At 42.8% G+C, this 23,024-nt stretch overlaps 2 protein-coding genes across 2 annotated transcripts in view; one reads left to right on the forward strand and one right to left on the reverse strand.

Annotated features, from left to right (window-relative positions):
• The window catches only part of TUBGCP6 (tubulin gamma complex component 6), a 49,088-nt gene extending 43,939 nt beyond the window's left edge, over positions 1-5,149 (forward strand). Inside the window, 2 exon segments of the mRNA XM_063396808.1 lie at positions 1,062-1,261; positions 3,044-5,149. Of these exon segments, the coding sequence (XP_063252878.1) occupies positions 1,062-1,261; positions 3,044-3,135 (292 nt within the window). The 3' untranslated portion in view covers positions 3,136-5,149.
• SELENOO (selenoprotein O) lies at positions 4,259-19,411 on the reverse strand. Its single transcript, XM_063396807.1, has 9 exons — positions 18,802-19,411; positions 17,307-17,510; positions 16,198-16,378; positions 13,098-13,228; positions 12,458-12,738; positions 11,961-12,111; positions 10,031-10,216; positions 8,846-9,002; positions 4,259-8,185 (listed from the first exon to the last, which is right to left on the reverse strand). The coding sequence occupies exons 1-9, from the start codon at positions 19,305-19,307 to the stop codon at positions 7,991-7,993; spliced, it is 1,992 nt and encodes a 663-aa protein (XP_063252877.1). The 5' UTR covers positions 19,308-19,411; the 3' UTR covers positions 4,259-7,990.
• Between the last annotated feature and the right edge of the window lie 3,613 nt (positions 19,412-23,024).

The following is a 23,024-nucleotide window of genomic DNA, read 5'->3' on the forward strand; positions in this document are numbered from 1 at the left end:
CAAGCTGCCATACTTACTTCAAATACACCTTAAGGGAGTGGCCAGTCCTAGCCTAATGTATTTGTGCAAAACTGACTTATGTGACACATTAAATAGTCTTTACATATGAAAGTGTTCTTATGTAAGAAACAAACTTCATGGCATCTTACAGTACTTTGATACTTTTTTTAAAGTACTTTGATACTTTTTCTTACCTATCCATCCTTTTCATTTCCCTGGACTCCTTGAGTTACATCTGCTCTGTTCACCATGCCTCTGCAAGCTTCCAGTCTACTCAGGACAGCTCTAAAGCAAGAGCCCTAAACTAAGGGCACACATGCCACAGTTCTTTTTCTTTCACTCCATATGCTGTAAATTACTGCTGTTCCATTTGTCATGAGTAGTGTGCATAGTTAGCCTTGCTAAAGGATGCAAAATGCATCTCCTGTACAATGTATGTGCTTTTGATATTTGTGCAGTGACCAGGGCTGGAAAGGACAACACGATGCTTCTGTCTGGATTTATGAGTAGTGCAAGAGATACCTGTCTTTTAGGAATCAGGCTTTTAGCTCCTCAGTTACTGTGTGTGAGGCAGAGGGGTGGTGTGACTAAAAGGAAAGGAGCTACAGTTTATTTGGTTTCTTCTTGAAGAGTGTACACTGAAATGATGAAGTTTTGAGATGGAGGGAAATGATAAGGAACAGAAATTATAAATAAGAAATCTCTCCTTTCATATCTCTATTTTTGAGTTTTAATCAGCTGGTGTTTGGATAGCAGGTAGTAGGATAAGAGGAGATTAAAGTTAAAGGAAACTCAGAGCATATTGTTGTTAAATGTCATCTCTTCTGCAAAGGTAGATGTCGTTCCAGAAACCAGATACTCTAAGGCAAATACAAGTTTCTTGGAAGGTCAAGTAAGCTGGGCTAGATTTAGGCACCTTGTTTAAAATTTGTTGGCTGCAGTCTTGGGGATTTTTTTAAAGCAATTATGTTGAACCTGACGGATTTGCACTCCTTTGTATTTGTAGTCTTACAACAATAAATTTAATCAGCTGATTTCTGAAGTTGCTTTTCTTCTGCCAGAGGTCTGTTGACAGAGAAGGCAGCCCCTGTGATGAACATTATCCACAGCATCTTCAGCCTTATTCTGAAGTTCCGCAGCCAGCTCATCTCTCAGTCGTGGAGCTTTGATGCAGGGAAGCAAATGGCAGTTCATCCCAACTTTGGGCTGATGCAGCAGTCCTACAACACCTTCAAGTATTACTCCCATTTCTTATTCAAAGGTAAGAAGTTGCATAAATTCCAGACAGAGGAAGAGGCCAACTGGCAACTGGAATGTTCTGGTAGTATAATGTAAAAGTAGGAAGATTTGTATACTTAGGGAGTGTTGGAAATGTATTTCCCAAATGAAAACTGCATTACTGTGGTTTGCCAAGAGCTGCATATACATCAATTAAGATGTCCACACAAGAGATCTAACAGATACTTCAAAACTGACTGTAAGTTTTTGCTGATTTACAAAATAAGTATTTCGTATTTAGCTGTACTTACCTGCATGCAGTTTTTCTTTTCTCTGGAATTGAATTCTGGAACTTTTTATTGGCAGCAATGAGAGATTGTTAGATAATACTCAGAAGTAATTTTAGATATATATGCAATAGTTGACTTTTGCCACTGGTATGAGATTTGGAAATTCCAGTTACCATGTTGGACTAGAGCTCAGAGAGCCTCCCAGCTCATGCTCCAGGCAAGTTTTTAAACTACATGGATCATTTGCCAAATGCTCTTTCCTTTACCATGATAAAACTTCATCTGTCAGCTTAGGCTATAATGTGCTGAAATGGTCACCTTCCATTTGTCTTTCAGGTCTTGCTTGTGTTTTAGTATACATTACTTATCCTTCCTCTAGTATAGAGGTGGTTTGTGGGGTCTGGGTTTCTTTTTTTTTGGAAAACCTTGAATTCCTGAAGGAGGTGCACCTGCTTTTCTTAGATCTATTTCTCTGGAATATTTTGTATTCAGTCTATATTCTTCAGGAAATGAGCTGCCCTTTTTATTCTTTAAGGGTGTCCAAAAATGGTATCAAAGGACCAAAAGCAGATATTTCAGGATGAGTTAGAATGGCTGCTTCCAAATTCTGCAGGAAGTCAGAACACCTGTGGGAGCCACCTAAGCCCATACTACGAGATCTATGGTTGCTTCATGGACAGAGATTAATAGACCATTCCGTAAGGAAATCTGCTCAGTGACCCAGTTTTTTACACCCTCGTTATGAAGCACTACAAAACAAATATGTGCTTGTTCATCTCCACTTGTACCTTCAGTCACCACGTATTGTAAAAAGCCCTCTTTCCACAATGGGGCGATCCAGAATCCATTGAAAGCCAATACAAAGTTGTCTGGACTTCAATGGCTTTGGCTCTGGCCCTGACTTCTAGCAGTACACCTCCCCTTCTTCCTTGCATGCTGCTGCTGCTTGCTGATTCCCCTGATCTCAGTGCATGGGATGTTTGTGAGCCTAGGGAGTTCCTACTGGCTTTTTTCCTTTGTAATTAAGGATGTTTAGAGCAGTTGGTTTGTTCATTCATAGAGTGTGAGGGGTTTGCTCTAGGAATTTCTCTTTGCTGTATACATTTCTCTCTCACAATGGATTTTGCTCAAGAAAACTTCAGCAGAGCTGCTTCTTTCACAGAGGTCTCCTGAGGACCTAAACATGCTTCCAGTTCAAATTTAGTTGAAATTATGATAGGAACACACCATCTTATTGTGAAAGATTCTGTGATTTCTATGTTTCTATGAAAGCAACTTGGTAAGGAAATGCTTTGTTAGAATAATGCACTTTCTCTTAGAACTGACACGTAGTCTTTCTTTTGCATTTATTTGAAATTCCAGAATGAAATACTGGACTTTTCTTATGTTAAAATATATGTTTGTTTCTATTGTTCTCAGATTTTTGCATTATGCTTTTTTTTTATTGTTATTAAAAGGGATGGATGTTGTCAAGAATGAATTAACAATATTAATCTTAGTTGAAGCTTACTTTATTTTTTTTTATTTTCTTGCAGTGGTAACAAAGCTTGTAAATAGAGGATACCAACCCCATTTGGAGGACTTTCTCCTGCGAATTAACTTTAATAACTACTACAAGGATAACTGAACTCTAGAGTAAGGCTCACTGATAACACAGTAAAACAAAAACGATATTTATGCACTTATGATTTATAGAAGCTTATGCAAATGCCATGCAGGAGGCATTTTTCTTCATTGAAATAATCTGCCATCTAAGAGCTTGAAGAGTATAACCACCATATACAGAGCATGATGATGCTTAAAATCCACTAAACCTACCAGTTGTTTATCTGCTAAAAATTGATATTGTCATTATTGCAGAGACAGAAGAGCTGAGTGCCTGGTCTTAACACAGGAGAGAGTGCAAAACTGTATATCTGTCAATGTGTAAATGTTGTATTTTCAGTGGTGTGAATTTCCTTCAATGTAAATACATGTATGTGAAATAAAGTAACAGATACTTTCTAAACCTGTTGAGAGATGGGTATGAGGTACAAATATTCCCACAGATTTTAGTACCCGTTATTTGATGTGGTTAATTTTCAAACTGATATTAATTCTTAATCTAAATTAACTAATTTCTTTAAGACTCTTAGTCACAGTGGAAGAGTACATGATGTGCCAAGGTGGTCTGCTAGGAGATACAGTATTGGGAACACTTGTGCCAAACTTAGTTTCTTTATCCTTAATTCAAACTATGCATCTTATTTTGTGGTGATTATTTAAAACACCTAAAACAGAAAATCAGCAGCACTAAGGCAAAATAGAGGTGTAATTCCCAATATATTCCAGCTACTGCTTTCAGCTGCTGTCTGTCTGGAGGTTTTTCACAGCCCCCCCTGTCCTTTGATTTACATGGCAGGGTACCTGTGGCACACACAGGGTGGCTGCATCCTCCAGCTCCACGGCCGATGTCAGGGTGAGGGAAAATGGAGGAGTAAAGGGGACGTGGCAGGACCAAATGCAGCATTTGTATACAGGTGAGAGGGGCTGAGATCTGTCACTGCACACTAAAAACCTCCCCTGTCAAGGCAGGAAGCATAAAGCCAAATGGCAAAATGTAACCATGTAACCAAGGTAGTGGCAGCATTATTTAGAATTCAGATTGTGTGATCATACACTGGATGTAACAGCATTGTGAAACCCTCCTGATGGGTTCACATCTGCAAACAGTATGGTTAACAGTAAAACTTTCAGGATATAAGCATGAATGAGAATATTAAAATTGCAATTTTTATTAATTTTAATAAAATAAATCTTCAGCACTTATTTGGAAAAAAAAAAACCCACAAAAAACCAAAAACATCCCCCCAACACAACATTCCAAAATAAGAGCTGACAGTAAAACATTCAGCAACTGTGTTGCTCATGAAGCAGAGTTACAGTGAAATCTTAGCAAGTCATGACAGGAGTCCCACTATCACATAAGACTAGCCAGATATTCATCTCCAAGAGGCTCTCATTTCAGTTGTGTCATCTGGGTACCACTTCATTGTATGTGAGGGTACTTCAGGATATATGGTATAGCCACAGGCTAAGTCTCATCAAGTATTTCCACAGAAAGCTTTTGATAAGAAGAGGCACCGTGTCATTTCGAGCACAACTCCATGGCTTTTACATAAGCAGAATATTTGACCAGTCATAAATATTATTTTCAGAACCGGTAGCAAATACAAGCAGTAAAAATCAAGAAGCAAATTATGATTCAAGTATTTAGATTCCCAAATGCTGTAAGCTGTACTCCTTTCTCTCTGAAGAACTGGGCTAAGTGATTGCATTCAAAATTTGGCCTAATTGTGCTGAACAACCTCCTGCTTCCACAGCACTCCAGGAACAAGAACAGAAGACTCACAATCATGAACTCCAACCCACCTGCTGAGATGCGAGTGCTGGGAGAGCACAAGCATTCCTCTTGGCTCTGGATCATGTTTCTTCAGAGACAAAGCACTGCTGACACTGCACGCCCTGGGGAAGGGAGCAGCTGGATGTCAGTGTGGCTGGAACACGTGAGAACCTTCCGAGTTTCCACCTGTTGGTGAACGTCTCTTACAAATACAACCTTGCTGTGTGGCACATCAAAGCAGCCACACCAAGGGGCTGCATTAATCACTCCAACCCTGCTAGGCCTCTTGCACTTGACTGACATGTAAGCAAAAAATATTTGCATTTGCATTGCTCACTGTAACATTCATTTTTCCCTTTTAAGGATAAGTCCTAGTAAATTATTCCAAAGTATCTCTTTCCCTGATTTTGGCAATACAGGTGCACAATAATTTGGCAGTTAGTTCAAATTCTTGTATAGCAAAACACATTTTGTGACAAACAGTTACAATATTATTCTCCTTCTCTATACTACTATTAATAGAGACCTACTCAACGCCCCCAATTATTATCACAATGCCATTAGAAATACTTGATCCCTTAGGCATGGTTAAGAATCAATAGTTTTTACACCATTTTGTTAAGCAAAACGCTTGGACAGTGTTGCAGCCATGAGGCCTGACAGGCCTCTCTGGCGGTCAGCTGCATAAAGGCACAGAAATGCCTGGTCATGGTGACTGGGCCAAATAACCCCTCACCTGTGCTCAGACCCTCTCTTATCTCCCTGTAAGACAATAGCTCACTTTCTACCCCCACTCACACCATTGGACCACTTCTCAAAACCTCGGTACCCTATAAAAACCCCACTGTTCCCGAGCTCAGAGAAGAGCGGTCCCTGGAACCCTTCACAGAGGATGCCAATAAAGATTCATCTGTGGAACTCCATACAGCGCTTCTCCTCTCTCTCTCTGTGTCTGCCAAGGAAGGCGCTTAGCAAGCTCATGAGCTGAGAATCACTGCAAAGAGCTGAACACTGCAAAGAGCTGAATATCACTGATAACTGAGCTTGCTAAGTGTTGCCTGTGCCTGGGAGCTTCGCCTGGGTTGCTTTGGGCAGGAGGTACTTAAGTGTACTCCCTATCCACGAACCCCTAAAGGCAGCTGGGATCAGACTGAAGCTACCGGGAGAAAACAAAAACCTCTTGTTCCCCTCTGCATCCCAGCAGAAAAGATACAAACTGAGAAACAAAACCAGCCCAGTTCTGTTGACCGGTTTGGAGCAACTCCTCCTCCCTCGGTTACTCCCTTGTGGACCAGGCACACTGCAAGAGACCACAGGTTCTGCAAGGGGTTGTCTCAAGTGTATTTCAAATTGCCAACACACTTTCCCTCCCTGATGCAGTCCTCTTTTACCAGCACTGACTTTCTGCTGAAGTTACCATTAAATGGTTTGGTTCTGTAACCCAAATTTAAAGGAAGGATAAACATCAATGAAAGCCTCAAATTCCCACAAAAATGGATTATTCCAGACCTCTTTCAACTACACCACTCTTCCATGGGCTAGGTAATACACCTTGTTTGTCCCTTACTGTAAGGACTCCAAAATTGCACAGAATTGCTTTGCTTCTCCGAGGTCATTTGTCACAAATCAGTTCCTCCAGCTCCAAGATAGGGCATGCTTTGAATGGAAACATACACTCTATGTCCTGTGACAGCGAGGAGGACAAACTGACTGTTAGTACAGAGGGATAAGCAACAGTCCAACTGTTCTCCCTGTTTGCTGACACCTCATATTGAGGAAGACTTTAAATCCACAACTCAACCCGAGCTGGTAAAGTTTGCATGGGGGTAGGATTTCCTTGAGGACACATAAATCACAGTGTGAGACAATGATCTCTTTTGGAAAGAGAAGCCTTTGCATTAAACCAAACCTTTCAGGCGTCTGAACTAGTAACACAGTCCTTAAAAAGAAGTTCAGAAAGCTAAGTAACAACTAACTACAAAACAACTTTCTTTTGATTATGTGACAATAATGGCAACTAACCTTCCCCTGAAACCTCAACTGAAATGTTTTAAGTAACTTGCAAGCAAGTCAGCTCCTCCTCCCACACCCTCCATCTTTTGCCCAGCTCAAACAGCACATTCCTAAATGGCCAACTTCCAGCATGAAGATTTCCAAGGACCATGGAAGAAAACTAAATGGTGCAAGAGTAGAAAAGGAATGGAAGAACCCCAGTGACCAGTGTGATGAGCAGGTACCTCACCTGCATACTTCTCAAACAGGCAGACTCTGTTAGGAGCACAGAAATAAATACACAGCACAGCTGGATTTGAGTGCTGGGCTAGTTTAAGGCTCACACTAATTTGGCTTATGGATCCTGCCCAAGGCTGTTGGGTTACAAACTGCACTCCTGAGTTTAGTAGATATTTATGAGTGTTTTGTGCAAGCATATTGAACTGCATAAACTTCACCACCAAGTTTTCAAGTGCAAATGTACGTAATCTCCCTTAATTCTGCTCTTAAAAAAAGTAAATTGCTCCTCTCAAATTCTAGCCTGCACACGTTCTCAGAAAATAGATAATGATTAAATACCAACCTGAATGTTCACAAGAAATGAACTATTTAATTGAATGAAACATAGCTTCAAACAAGCAACACTGTATCTATTCCTCCATTAAAGAGGACTAAAAGTTTCTGCATAGAGAAAGCAGTAAATAAATATTAAAAGTGCTATTAGTTAAGACATCAGACAAAAACAGATCAGATTCCTGACTTGCTATTTTTGTCTTCACATAACAGCACCACCATTTGGACATCTGAAGTACAGCTCGCCTCAACAGAAAATACTGCTTTTTACTTGTAATGTAGTGAGGATAAAGGAAAGACTTTGTGTCTTTAAACATTTAGATTAGTGATGTGTATGGGCTGTTGATTGTCACTGGTTTGTTCCAATAATGCACAATTGCTTCAAATGAAGCACAGCTGAAGACTGCTGCAGATGCATCCAAATGTAGTGTTGTTTCAATAACTTAACAGCACTTTGATGTTTGCCTTGCTGAATTCTTCACTGCTGAAGAAGGATCAGAGTCTTCAGTTCACAGCAAAAGACAAAGCAAGGCAGTTACGAAGATCACGTAACACAGAGCTCCGCAGCCCACAGGGGAGGTTTGCTGCAATATGTTTGTCTGCTCCTGGTCTCTTGAGAACAAACAGCTCCTGCTGCAGTGGCTCCCTGCTCTTCTGCCTCCTCCTTTACCTCCTGGAAACCTTCTGCTTCTTGGAATGGATGCTCTAAAAGCTTCAGTACATTTCTTACCTAGAGTGAAAACATAGCATGGTTGTTAACAATTTAGAAAGTGAAGGCAAAATGATACGGGGAAGAACCTCATGCCAAATAATTGTATTTAATACCTGAACTCTGGACAAGCCAAATATTAAACAGATGAACAATATACATAAGGTACAAACTGAAAATTGTACCTGGCTGAGTTTTCATCTGTATGGGACTCTGGCTCAAGTAACTTGAAATGCAAATATTAAATACAAATTCTTATTTAATTTCTCAAAATAAATTAATTTTCCCACATTCTGCATGCAATGTTCCACATGCTGAAGTCCACAGATGAAAGCTGTAAATTTTAAAACACTTTCCAGAAAGGAAAAACTATAGATTAATCCTCAACTGCCTTCCAAGCCACTCTCAAGACAGTAAAAGCAAGAAAATGTCTTGCCCTGAGGTCAGCCTAAAAAAGCTGGTGAAGTTCAGATTCAGAGCTTTGAGTCCATTATTTGCACTGCAGTCATTAAAATTACAGTTTCAACAAAAACAACAGAGACCTGCTGAACAGTGAATTCCCAATCCCCTTACTGCCCAGGATTCCAGACTAAATTTTGCCTGGTATAATGTCAGTGACTGACAGCACCACTAACATCCACACAAGCTTAGAGAGTGAGACAGAGAGCAATAATAGCATACCTCTGAGAAATCCCCATTTTCAGCTGCTTCTATGGCATTCTGGGCAATATAATTTCTCAAGATATACTTTGGATTGTTTGAATTCATGACCTTCACACGCTCAGTGTTCCAGGCATCAGCATTACCAACGCTTTCTACTTCTTTTTGCAAACGGACTCTGAAATAAAGCAGGTGACAACAACTGTTTTTTACCAAGAACCACATGTAGAAGTTGACACATTTTCTTGTTTTGAGATACTTCATTCCTAAAAAATACTACATCATCCATAATGCTCTCAGTTTATAAAATGCAGCATGACAACAGAATATAAGACACCACTTAGTTTAAAAGCAGCACTGTGGACAGTCAGCAGGTCCTGACATGGCTTGAGGAAGTGGCACAGCACAGCTTTTCTATTCTCTGAAGTCAGATCAAGACACGGGATATGGTCTGTACTGCATTGCTCTGCACGTTCAGGTCTTGTCTTTCAAGCAGTTCTATATTTTTTATTGGTTAAAGCTTTGCTGTTCTGCTAAAAGCAGAAATGCAATACAGCTGAGGCAGTTTGAGGTACTTTCTATCAGTAATACTTGCTAATGCTTTCAGCCCTGATGGAGAACAAGATCACAGGCTGCCAGGTGAGGAAAGATCTAATCCACACAGTACAAAAAATTAATGCTCTATTCAGGGGGGTTCTTCACAAAAAAATCTCCTGTTAACATGTAAGTTTTCAGGCTTTAGAAGAGTCTGGAGATTTGTTTTTCCTATCCATGATTTCTGTTTTTACTCTTCGATTAAGAATACTTGCTTTCTGTATTAACACAGACTTTTCTTTTGGAACAGAAATTCAAAGGATAGAATGCTTAGAGATGAGTCAGTTGTACTTACTGAGCACTTAGAAGTTCACAACTGAAATCAGTCTATGTCAGAATCAACACTGTTGAAGCACTTTTCATACTAGATTTGATGCTACGTGATTTCTACACCCTCAACACTACCTCAAAATCTAGTAAATGATATAAAAAGATGACCTTGAATTTGCACAGCAACAAAGACACTGATCATGGCAGTAGATAATATTCCTGAGTTGCATGCCCTCCCCATCCTCCTAATCTGTATTTGAGACAGGGTATCTTTTATGAGACATGCACATTGTTCTCAAAATGCACAAATATAATAGTGCTATCAGTACTGAGAAACCCTACCTGTATTTCTCCAGCCATTCCTTCCAGTGTCTTTTATTTCTGCCAAGTAAATCATCTGCTGTTAACTGCTGCAGTTTCGAGAACTGTTCAATGCGTTCCAATTCTTTATTTATATTAGCTTTTGTTCCAATTAATGCAAACAGCTGAGGATTCGACTGAGCCAGCATCAGCATCATTGACAGTTGTCTGGTAACAACAAGAACAAATACATTAGATACTAAAGCTGAGCTGCCTGTCAAGAACCATCTCTCTGCAATCAAAGAAGACACAAAAACATTCACAACAAACTAGGATTTCACTAGAGAGGTAACAGAAATTTGTAATTAATAAAACAAGTTTTATTATAAATGATCCTAATTTTACTGTTTCTTCCCCCTCCTTCAGTGTGTTTAATTCATATTCCTGTGGTATATATAGTGCAGACAGTAGATTTTCAAAATTACTGGTTTAGTTGCACAATTTTCATCAAAACACCCTTTAAACTTCAAAAGGTATTTGGTTTAAAAATTTGATCTTACTTAGATATCAAGATAATATAGAATACGCAGGTTTTGTTGTTTGGGGCTTTTTAATTTCTTTAACACCTACTATTTTTGCTATTTATTTCTTTTACACCTACTGTTTTTGCCACCAATAAAAGCCTAAATGATATGGGGAAAAATACTTCATTTAAGTCACATGAGATAACACTGTTTGACTTTTTTAGCTGGCCAGTCTAAATCACAGACTGAGAACTGCTTTCTGGTAATAGATTCCAAACAATATCCAGACTAGTTTGCTGCAAGTTTGACTAGGATTGTATGTTTTCATATTTCACTGTGTTAGCTAGTGCTGTACTAGCTCCACCTTACTTTGCAATACCATGTTAGCTTTTATTTTTCCTGAATTAATAACTACAGCACAGCATAAAGTAAAATAAAAACCTGAAGAGTTGCAGCATATCAAAATATAAAGTGTATTCTGTATGTGAATTTCCTCTGTGAATGCATTTTTAAGCAAAGGAGAAAAGAAACATTACTCCTGGCCTCAAAACAGATAACTCATTATATATCAAGTTATATTTTCCTGCTTTTAGTCAGCAGAGCTAAGCCAGGTGCTTTTATCCAGATCTGATATACACATCTGACATGCCTAGATGTATGATATCCAAGTGCTTGGATTAAAAAAGAAATCAGTCATGCACTCACTTTAATACAGTACTATCCCCCTCCATAATGTCACATCCATATCATGATGATCACAGCTACTTTTGATGTTTCTCGAGTCCCGAATGCAGTGTTTAAAATTAAATACTGTCCCATCTACCACACAAGCCATCTCTGTATTGTGCTATCAACACACAGCGAGAGCTGGAAAATTTGGGAGGTTCATTACCTTCATGGAGCACTTACTAAACAAGGGGAGGGAGGGAAAGAAGTATACCCAAAATACCTTTTTCCCCCATCTCCAAAAAGTGAAAAACTGCTGCAATCACTGTTACAAGCAGTAGCTGAACATGAGTTATTATTTTTCCATGCTCAGAGTAGCTGGACTGCAGAACAGATGGGGCATGTGCTACACCACCTAAAGTTTATCCTTAGGCCAGAACTTTGGCAGTTGAAAGTGACTTTGCTGACAGTACACTAGCAGCAGTTCAAACCCATTTCTTCTGTAAAATACTTCCATATCACTTCATTATTTGGCACTCTCATTGCCTCAAGTCAGCAGAGACAGGGAAGGAAATAAAAAAAGACCAAGCAAAAGCTCAGACAACTTTAACTCAAGAGCCAACTGCTGAAAGTCACTGCTGTATTATCATGTCTACTTAACAGTGACATTTCCAATCTTAAAATTAGTGAAATATTACATACCATGCAGAGTTTATTATAGTTATAATGAAACTAAAATGAAACTAAAAGCAAAAGCCAAAAGCATTTAAGCAGTGTAATACCTTGGATCCATCTGTGGTTTAAAAACAACTTTCAGTTCTTCCACAGAAGCACACTGACGTGTAAGCTCTTCTAAGAAATCTTCAAATTTTGAAGGATCAATGTCTACTGAGAATGAACTCAGCAAGTAAAAGATATTTGTGAAGTCTCCAGCTGAAAAAATTAATTTTATTAGTAATGTAACTAATAAATCAGCAGGAAAGCAGTTCCCATACCTTCTCCCTACCTCCTCCCACAGCAGTACAGGTCACCATTCTGAAGAGGCAAATAAACTCTTCTCTCAGTGAGGATGCAAATGTCAGACAGGGGCTCTATATAAGCGAAAACTACTCCAAAGTTCACAATAAGGTAATTATTTTCAGACTTTTGCTCTTCTCTCAGATAACAATGTAGTTGCACAAGACTACTGTCTTTCAAGGTCAAGATATAAATTGTATTTTGATTTGATAATAGATTCTGATGGGCTGTTAAGTTAGCACCTTCTGTGCTGTTCACCAACCTGTAAGATGCATGGTTTCAAGCAGTTCAGACACCAGCTTACTATCTTCTTCTAATTCCAGCTGGATTAGGCCTAGTTTTTTCCTCATCTTCTGCAAATAGTGTTTCTCAAATTCTGCATCATATTCCTGTTCCAGGATGAGTTGGCTTGTTTCCAAGGGCAGCTCTGGAACTAAAGCTTCAGCAAGTTTCCCCAGGTTCCACTTGCAAATCTCTGGCTGTTTGTTGTAAGCATAGCGCCCTGTATTATCAGAACCATTGCAAACGTGCTCAGGGTCATACCTGCAAGAGAAGAAACAGTTACCATTCCTCTAGTTATCTGGACACCAATACAGTGAGAAGTGGTACTTTCATTATTTTAGTCTGCTCTAGGAACTAAAAAATTTGAAAGGAAACACTCCTTGATTCTTCTCCCAAAGCCACAGGCTACAAGACCGCTCTAAGAGCTCGAGATGATGTGAACACAGTTTAAAATACATTGACAAGAACTACACGACAACTTGAATTACCTTAATCTACTTAGCCATAAAGACAATTCAAAAATCTACTTCAGAGTTAAAATATTAAAGCACCTACGAACACCAGGACTGTCCTACATAGCAAGAACACAAGCACGTTCCAAACAGCAATGCCACACTGACCTGTCCATAAAGCCAAAAGGGCCATAGTCAATGGTCAGTCCAACTATACTCATGTTATCAGTGTTCAGCACGCCATGGCAAAACCCCACACACTGCCACTCAGCAACCAGCCTCGCTGTCCGCTTGGTTATCTGAAAGAAAGATGCTTTTTCAGTTTTCATCACTATGTATTTCCAATATATTCCTGTATTTGCCATGCACACAAACATCTTATGGACAGTTTGCCTCTCTCCTCCTGTAAGTAACTCCCCTGTTCCTCTGCCTTCCATTTGCATTCTCTTCTCTCCTCTCATGCTTGACTTGCCAGCCAATTGAACAGCAAATGCACTGGAGACAGTACACTGAAATAAGATAAACTGTTTGACATCAGAGTTGCACACTAGTCTAGTCATTATACAAATACATTCTTTTGCCTATTACTAATTTTAAAGAGTTACTACAGGCAGATCACATAAGCAAATGTCTTTTGGTTTACCTCGTATGTAGGGGTGATTTACAGGGAGGTTAAAGGGCTGACACTAAAAAGCTATTCCCTGCAAACAGGTTTTTAGCACTGATAAGAATTTCTCTCCATGTTCTGAGAGTGGAAATAAGGCTACAAATGAAGTAAAAGTACTGCAAGAGTGACAATTTTATTTAAATGCAATTCTTCACCAAATGCATGCTTCATAAGAAATTTTCCACTGCTTAACTGGGAACTATTTTTATGGAATTGACTAAAATCACTGCATGTGCCCCATCCTTCAAATAAATGGTATTTTAAAGCAGTCCTAGTTACTTAAATACATTAACCCACCTGTCAACTACAACACTAAAAATCTAAAAGTCAGGAAGATAACATGGTTTTTAAATAAAACTAGTTGCAAATACTTTACAAAATTGCTATATGTAAAAATTTTACATAGCCATTAGCTAAAACTTTTAAATCAAACTACTTTCATAGATAAAATCAGTCTTCTTCCCAAATAGCTAACCATGTACAGAAATTCAAAACAACTATTTGCTCCATGCCACAGTGTAAGTGTATTTTATTAAGGTTCAAAAATCATCTACTGATTGTTTCATTAGATGTTTCTACACCTTATGTTCAAATCCAGAATTTTTCTACTTTTTTTAAAAAAAACACACAGAGTCAAGTAAAGAAGAAAAATTAGACAAATCTTGCCCTGACAGGTAGTGAAAACCACACATGATGCACGGAACAGAACTTTGGTTCACCTTGAGATCCCACACTTTGAATTTTTCCAGTATTCTCATGGTAGGTACTTTACCCATTTTTCCTGAACACTGAATCATGGGGCAGCTGGAAGCCAGCAGCCAGCTACATGTGTCCAAAACTGATTAGCTAGGCCATGAACCAGTAAGAGAGGCACACCCTGAACAATGGCTCTGTGCCAGGAAAACGTAAAATTTAGAAATGAAAAAACCCTGGCCAGCAGGGTTGGGATGAAAGCGCTCCAGTGGTAAGGCAGTCCCTGTATGGCTGCACTGCACACCACCAGGGTTCTGGTAAAAAGAAATCCCCCTGATCAGTGTCCAAAAGCAGCTAAAGCTTGAGTGCCACTCAAAGATGGGTATATTGATGATGAAGAGACAGCTCTGCATCCTCTTTGATCTTTATTATTTTCATCAACATTTTACTACAGCTAGCCAGACTAGAAGGCAAGTGCGGTGTATATATAAATAAAACTGTCAGCTGAAGGCCACGCTCATTTAAATTTAAACAACAGCTACAAATTATTTGAGAAGTACAGATCATAATGATGTCTGCTTTCTAGACAGTGCTGTGAAATGCAATCATCTGCACATTTTTCTCTATTTCCTCCACAGTGCAGAAAGAATGCTAAAACAAGTTAGAGTTGAACTGACAGCAGTTCCCTGCCAATGGGTGTGTTTGTTCAATTAGAGAATGGACTGGAGTGATTTCCAGGTGGAGGAAAGCCTGGAAAGTCTCCACTAAGGATGAGAGAAAACATGAGGAGGCAATGATAGCACAGACATAGAGTGTGGACTGGCAGTGGCACGAGAAGCACAACAAATAAAAAATGAATCTGGGGAAACGAGAAAAGGATGCTAGGAATAGGGGTGGGGGAAAGGAGAAGGAAACCAGTAGTAATTGGGCCAGGAAAAGCAGCCAAAAGCAGAAGGAGACAGGACTGGGCACAGACACACACATGCACAAGGATCCCCAAGTCCCACAACTTTTCTGCCATCAGGAAGTAAGGACCCCATCAGCTGCAGAGCTGGACACACACAGAGTTAGAAGCCACAGCTCTCATCAACCCCAGCAGTTCACACACACAGAGCTCGTCCAGCAGAGTTAAATTCTTTGGAACATAGTGGTGAACCAAGTCACAGGTTGCTTTGAAGAACTAATGCAAGCATGCACAGGTTGTGGTAAAGAAAAAAAAAAAAAGAGGCAAGAAGCCAAACCATAGAATGTCAGCTATTAAGTCTGGCTTTTGACCTCTTCTTATTAGTCTGTCATGAAAGTGCATCATGTTGCAGCTATTCCCTCGTCATTCCTATACCAGATCATTTCAGATTTCAAAGCACCACAGCAGATTTCAGATAGACTAGTCAAGTATTAGACTTGACTGGTATTTTTTAATTATTCTGTTTGTTGGCTAGTTATAAGAGTGCTCAACCACCTTTAAACATTCCAGTTGTAAAGTCTGAAATTAAAGTGATTTGCAGGCAACATTCCTGTTTGTAATTTGGAAAATGAGACAGCATTCTCAGTATTTTACAAAACAATGCCTTGCAAGTGATGTCTCAGCACCATCAACTCATCATCTGACAGTCAGAGCCAGAACTCCCAGTCTAAGACAGTCCCAGCAATTGGAGACAAGCCTTTGGAAGCTCCCCCAAAGCAGGGAAATCATGATTTACCATTAGGAAGGTTAAACTGTTTTCACTGGTTAGCTCAATATCAACACTGCTTTCATCAATAAGCAGGTGTACTGAGTGCTTTCTTCAAAGAAGAGTTCAGACAATTGAATGATACAAAGTATTAACTGACTCCAGTCATCTGCGCTTGCAGATGAACTTCCTAAAGGTGACTGGTATGGATTTAGGAAGAGAATCTGATCTTCCTTACCTCTTTGAAGAAGGCAGCATTCCTCTGAACAGTGTTGTCTGAATAAGCCTCCTGGATTTCTGGGTAGAAAGTGCTGATCACGTAATCAAGCATCTGTATTCGAATATCATTGCGGTTAACGCTGGGACCCTTGCGCCCAGTGTATTCATCAGGGGGCTTAAAAATTTCAAAAGAGCCAAATCTGTTCCAAAATAAAAACACTGTTTTAGAATTATCTGATACTATTAACATTATTTGATATTGCACATAATAAAAACATTTACTGTTGTTGCAATAACAGCACATCATCCCTTAACACCAATCCTTCAGGTGACTGAGAGAAAAGACCTGAAGACTCCTACACTGAACATGGTGAGGCTCAGTGACTCGGCGAAAGGAACCTCCTACACCCACATGTAACTGAACTGACCAACCCTGCCAGTACTGAACATCAGCTCATTCAGGTTTCCTACAACCCCTTCTGCTGAAAAAAATTTATCCTGCAAATATGTAGAAGTATTTTAAATACTAGACTGTACAACACGAATACCAGATGTATTTTCCAGATATGTAAACACACAGGAATGCACACAAATATACACATACCTATGGAAGTGTATATTCCTTACACCTCACCTTCCTCTATTATTCTGTAACCTTAGAGGAAGCAATGCAACTTCCTGAAATGCCTAATAGTTTCTGCTGAAGCAAGAACCTCATACCTCTAAGGCAGAGAAAATGCACCCAAACTTTCACAGTACTACATCAGAACTGGAATTAAGGATAAAGCTATAGTCCACCACCACTGCTACTATTAAAAAAAAATATGTATTCTGTACAGGAATAAACATGAAAAATCTCTTCTCTTAAATCTGCAGAATTTACTTCTTCTTTCTACCATGCCAGCATCCCTAGTATTTATCTGTCTCAGTGTAAAGACAGCAGCCCATCCCATCTGCTGAGCAAAAAAAAAAGGTGCTTCCTACAGCCCAGCAAAAGAAGTTCCAAGAACAAGAAACACACAAACGGTGCTGTTAGGGAAATACACTTAAAACGGTATTTTAAAAGACTGCTTAGTTTTCAAGGAAAAAAACCCAAATAAAAAACCGATCAACAAAATAGGCTTCTACCTTATAAATGTGGAGGCTATTCTCAGAACCACCGTACACCTCTCGTTTTTTGGATTGCCGTCGTAGAACACGTCGCGAAGGACTCTGGAGTCGGACGTCACGCAGGCGCCCGCCCGCGTGGTGGGTATGCCCAGGTGGAACATGGCCTCGCTGCACAGGAACTCGCGAATGCTGGAGCGCAGCACCTTCCGCCCATCCGCCTGGCTGCACAGAGAACACACGCAGGGCTTGCGGAAAGGCAGGAACCCCTGCCTCCTCTGCAGCACTACAGAAATAAAAGCTGTCCATGGGCACACAAAAAAGTAGTGGCAGATGGGAAACGAAAAGCAGGACCTTCAAACTCCTGTTAAAGTTCAATTAGATGGACACAACAAATTGCAGTGAAGAGCACACAAACCAGAATAAACCTTCCAGGCACACATATTCCTTCTAATCATTAACTATGTTGGTTTTACTGATGCAATAGTCTTTCAAAAAGTTTTTAAAATTTGGACAGCTGTAGCTATTTTATTGTATATCAATTCAATGGTTTTCTCTTAATTAAATGAAACATACTGAAAAATATTATTTTGAATCTTTCATGTTAAGCAATTGAGAAATGGTATCCTAAATATGAGCATGCACAATAGCTGCACTAAAAAGAAACAAACCATCTAAACAGACAGATAACAAACTGGCTTATTTGACAGATACTAAGCAAATGGAACAGACATTGGTGGTTCTCAGCCCACGCTCCCGGCACTTCCAAAATCTCAAGCAAGGAGGAGAGCTACCCAGGACAGATCTACAAAGCTACCACCAGACCTGGGATTTTCACTGTGGTCTCCTTAACCCTCACAGACCTGAAGAAGGCCTTCGGAAGCCTACACACATGCTTCACATACATGAAACCAAGGTGTTACCGAGCCTGTGCACAGCTGGGACAGAAAACATGGGAAATGCAAGCGGGAAAAATCACCTGAAATACTTAAAGTATTTAAAGGCTAACGTGACTAACAAAAATATCCATCTCTTGAAGAGATTTGGTCAGTATGCCATTCTGGGGACTTATCCACTATTCCCTGCCACAGCTGGGAAGAGTGGGGAGAAGGACCAGCAGCACAATCAAACACGCACATTTAAATACCTTCTGTATGGGCAGCGATTACACACTGTCATCACGGTCTGCATCCTCCCTAAGGGGGAACCCACACAGGAGGATAACCAGAGACAGAAGTAACGTGCCGCCTGAACGACATGCAGTTACACTCCTGTTTTGCCACCACCTATCCGGCATTTAAACATTACACTCGCCGATGCCGAAGTTAAACAAAAAACAAATAACCACCAGGGCTTAAGAGGCGACCTTTGCCTCAGGGAAGGATCCTCAGCCCGGCACCAGTCCCTCGCTAATGCGACCTGCGAGCCGGCAAGTCCGTGCCCGTGCTCCCCGCACAGCGCCCGAGCCACACACGGCCCCGGGCGCCGCTCCGGCCCCGTCCCGCCCGGGCCTTACCGGGAGAAGGGGGTGATGCCGGCGCCCTTGAGCTGGATCTCCCAGCGCTCGCCCCCCGGGCCCAGCACCTCGCCCAGGTACATGGCGGCCCCGTCGCCCAGCTGGCCCGCGAAGCTGCCGAACTGGTGGCCGCAGTAGCAGTGCGCCGCGGGCTCCGCGCCCGCCAGCACCCGGTTCCCGCTGAAGAACAGCGCGGCCTCGGCCTCCGCCGCCGGGTCGGCCGCGGGCGCCTCCAGCCCCAGCAGCGCCAGCGCCGGCAGCGACATGGCCACGAGCCGCGGGTTCTGCAGCGGGCTGGGCCGCACCCGGGCGAAGCAGGCGCCGGGCACGGTCCGCGGGCCGCCCTCCTCCGAGGCGTCCACGGGCAGCGAGCGCAGAGCCAGGTTGTCGAAGCGCAGCGCGCCCAGCCAGCCGCCGCCGCCCTCAGGCCGCTGCATGGCCGGGCCCGACACGGCCCGCAGCAGACGCGGGAGGAAGCGGCGGGCGCTGCGCAGCACGGAGTCCATGCGCCCCGGCCGGAGGCGGCGCCGCGGCCAGCCCCGCCCATGGGCACAGCCCGCCCGGGAGCGGAGAGCGCGGCTGGGCCCGGCCTGTCAAACCTGGCCAGCCCCGCCCATGGGCACAGCCCGCCCGGGAGCGAAGAGCGCGGCTGGGCCCGGCCGATCTAACCTGGCCAGCCCCGCCCATGGGCACAGCCCGCCCGGGAGCGGAGCGCCCACAGCCCGGCTGGGACCGCGCCCATAACCTTGGCCCGCGGAGCCCGCTCGAAGGCGCTGCGAGGGGCGGCCAGCGGCAGCCGCCAGCAGGTCACGGGTGTGCTGGACCCACAAGAAGAAAAAAGATAAACGAATGTATGTCACAAGTTTAGTACTTAATTCAGAATGCTCCTGGTTTGTGTTATTTCAATTAATAGTCGCTATCTCAGTGGTAACTCAAGACCAAACCTCTCCAAGGTGTGCACACTTGCTTTCTCTGAAGGGTCCAGTGGATGCCTCCACTCAAACCCGGACATAGCAGGTAAACCATCTGCAGACAGTAGATGGCACTAAATTTTTGCTGTTGTACTTTCCAGCTAAACTCAAACGCGAGTCTCAGATCTAAAGAATTGCGGTGCAACAGAGAGACAACATGCTGATGGCAGCAGGGAGAGGGAGGGGAGCTGCCCAGTGGCAGGTGGTGCACACTCAGAACCGTGTTGCACTCGTACAAACTTAAAGCCCCGAGCAACCTTGCCATCTTGCCCACACACAGCTCCAGGAACAGAATACTCCTGTCGGCCCTGGAGAAAGCAGATGCGCAGTTTAGTTACTGCAGAGACACACCAACAAAATAACTACCCTGCTCTGATCAAATACTGCTTTTCATTACTTTGTCCAGTTTGTAAATCATCTCTGTATCCAGAATCAAGGACCTCTTACCACTAAAAGAATGTCAGCTAGCTGGGATAATTTTTTTCGACATCTGATCCTTCTCACTTTCCCTCACCTATTAGTTGTGATACCCAAGTACCAAGTATCTTGGATAAGGCAAGTGTGAAAGTAGCTGTGTGCATCTTTCCCTCGGCCCCTACACAAACCGACAGACAGAGCCACAGAGTCATTAGGCTGGAAGAGACCTCCAGGATCATCAAGTCCTGCCCAATCCTAACCTCAACTAAACCATGGCACCAAGTCCCACATCTAGTCTTTTCTTAAACACGTCCAGAGATGGTGAAACCCCTTCATTCCATTCATAGCCCATTCCAATTATTTACTTTATTACCCTTTCTGTAAAAAACTTTTTCCTAATATCCAGCCTATATTTCTCTTGGTGCAGCTTAAGACCCTGTCCTCTCGTTCTGTCAGTTGCTGCCTGGAGAAAGAGACCCATCCCCACCTGACTACAGCCAAATTTCAGGGAGTTGTAGAGAGTGATAAGGTCAACTCTGAGTCTCCTTTTCTCCAGGCTGAACACCCCCAGCTCCCTCAGTCATTCCTCACAGGATTTGTGTTCCAAGCCCCTCACCAGCCTCGCTGCCTCCTCTGGACACGCTCAAGCGCCTCCATGTCCTTCCTAAACTGAGGGGCCAGAGCTGGACACAGCACTCAATGTCCTTCCTGAACTGAGGGGACACAGCTGGACACAGCACTCAATGTCCTTCCTGAACTGAGGGGCCAGAGCTGGACACAGCACTCAGTGTCCTTCCTGAACTGAGGGGACACAGCTGGACACAGCACTCAGTGTCCTTCCTAAACTGAGGGGACACAGCTGGACACAGCACTCAGTGTCCTTCCTAAACTGAGGGGACACAGCTGGACACAGCACTCAGTGTCCTTCCTAAACTGAGGGGACACAGCTGGACACAGCACTCAATGTCCTTCCTAAACTGAGGGGACACAGCTGGACACAGCACTCAATGTCCTTCCTGAACTGAGGGGCCAGAGCTGGACACGGCACTTGAGGTGCAGCCTCACCTGTGCTGAGTACAGGGGAAGAATGACCTCCCTGCTCCTGCTGTCCACACCATTCCTAATCCAGGCCAGGATGCCTTTGGCTTTCTTGGGCCCCAGAGCACACTGCTGGCTCATGTCCAGCTGCTGTCACCAGAACCCCCAGGTCCCTTTCTGCCTGGGCACTGTCCAGCCACACCATCCCCAGCCTATAACATTGCAGGGGGTTATTGTGGCCAAAATGCAGGACTCAGCACTTGGGACTTGTTAAACTTCATCCCATTGGATTCAGCCCATCCATCCAACCATTCCAGGTCTCTCTGCAGAACCCTCCCACCTTCCAGCAGATCGACACACACTCCCAGGTTAGTGTCATCTGCAAATTTACTAATGACAGATTCAATCCCCTCATCCATGTTGTCAATAGAAATACTGAACAGAGCTGGCCCCAGCACAGACCCCTGAGGGACACCACTGGTGCCTGGCCCCCAGCTGGATGCAGCACCATCACCACCACTCTCTGGGCTCTGCCATCCAGCCAGCTCCTAACCAGCAAAGAGTGCTCCTGTCCAAGCCATGGGCTGCCAGCTTTTCCAGGAGTGTGCTGAGGGAGACAGTGTTAAAGGCCTTGCTGCATCCAACAAGCAAAAGCAAGTATTTGCTCACCTTGCAGCACAGTCACCCCCAGCAGGGAGCAAACAAGGAGGAGCCAGAGTCAGGCCAGGTGTCAGGACTCAAAGGACAAGGTCTTGTGATGGAAAAGAGCACACACTCCCTCCCCAGCCCCCAGCCTTTTCTACACGGAGGGTAAGGAGATCTCTTCTGCTGTTGCCTCCCTGGAATATAGAAAGCTCCACTCTGCAGCAGGCACAAGGCAGGCATCGAGGGAGGGGATAATTACACAACCCCCAGACAGCTTCTTCAGCTAGGAGCTGTTGAACAGGACAGCTGCTCCAGCTCTTCCTGGGGTCCTCACATACACAGGACACACAAGACCCGCTGGTGTGAGGATATACACAGCTGGTGCATGTTTTCACCTGAAGAACCAGTACACTGATTTCAGCTGTGTATCTTCGCAGCTACTTTTGTCCTGTGCTTGGTGTCTTCCATGTGCGTTTCCACAGCATGAGCTCAGCACCTCGCTGAAGTCTGTCCATCAGTCAGACCCACATTAGTGACCCTTCTCCTGCCAATACTTAAAAGCTCCCACATCTTACAGAAATGTCAGTCTTAAAACACTCAAGTCTAAAATTAAAGTTTATTTCCATTTTAAAAAGAAACAGGGAAATACATACACAAGACTCTTAGAGTTACACAGATGATAGTTTCTTTTCCATGTGTAGTTCCCACTGCCTGGCACTTTGAGGTAACTTGATATATTTCTCAGTTTTTTAGATGTTTTACAATACACACAAGTACAGCTTCCAGTGGAAACACAGACACTTCAATCCACCTCAAAAAGTCAATCTTTTTGTTCAGTATTTGGTATAGAAAAGACACCTCAAACGTGATGTGGGCCAGCAGTGTGCACGGTAATGCTGGTGAACGATCCACTCCCAAAGCAGGCAGCTGCTGGATGCCACCTGAGCGCTGCTCCAGAGCTGAGCTGCTGTGCAGCATCCTCTGCCACTTCCAGAGACAGTACAGGACTACAAGAGTCAAAAAGTTTTCTTCCACCTAAATGGTTTAACCAGCAATTCTTTGCAGCCACAGCTCCAATTTCAACTGGAGGGAACTTGGGCAGATCAAGAAAAAATGGGCTACATTTTGCTTTACACACAATCAAAAGAGATG

The sequence above is a fragment of the Prinia subflava genome, chromosome 4 (genome assembly GCF_021018805.1).
Source record: "Prinia subflava isolate CZ2003 ecotype Zambia chromosome 4, Cam_Psub_1.2, whole genome shotgun sequence".
Taxonomy (NCBI): Eukaryota; Metazoa; Chordata; class Aves; order Passeriformes; family Cisticolidae; genus Prinia; species Prinia subflava.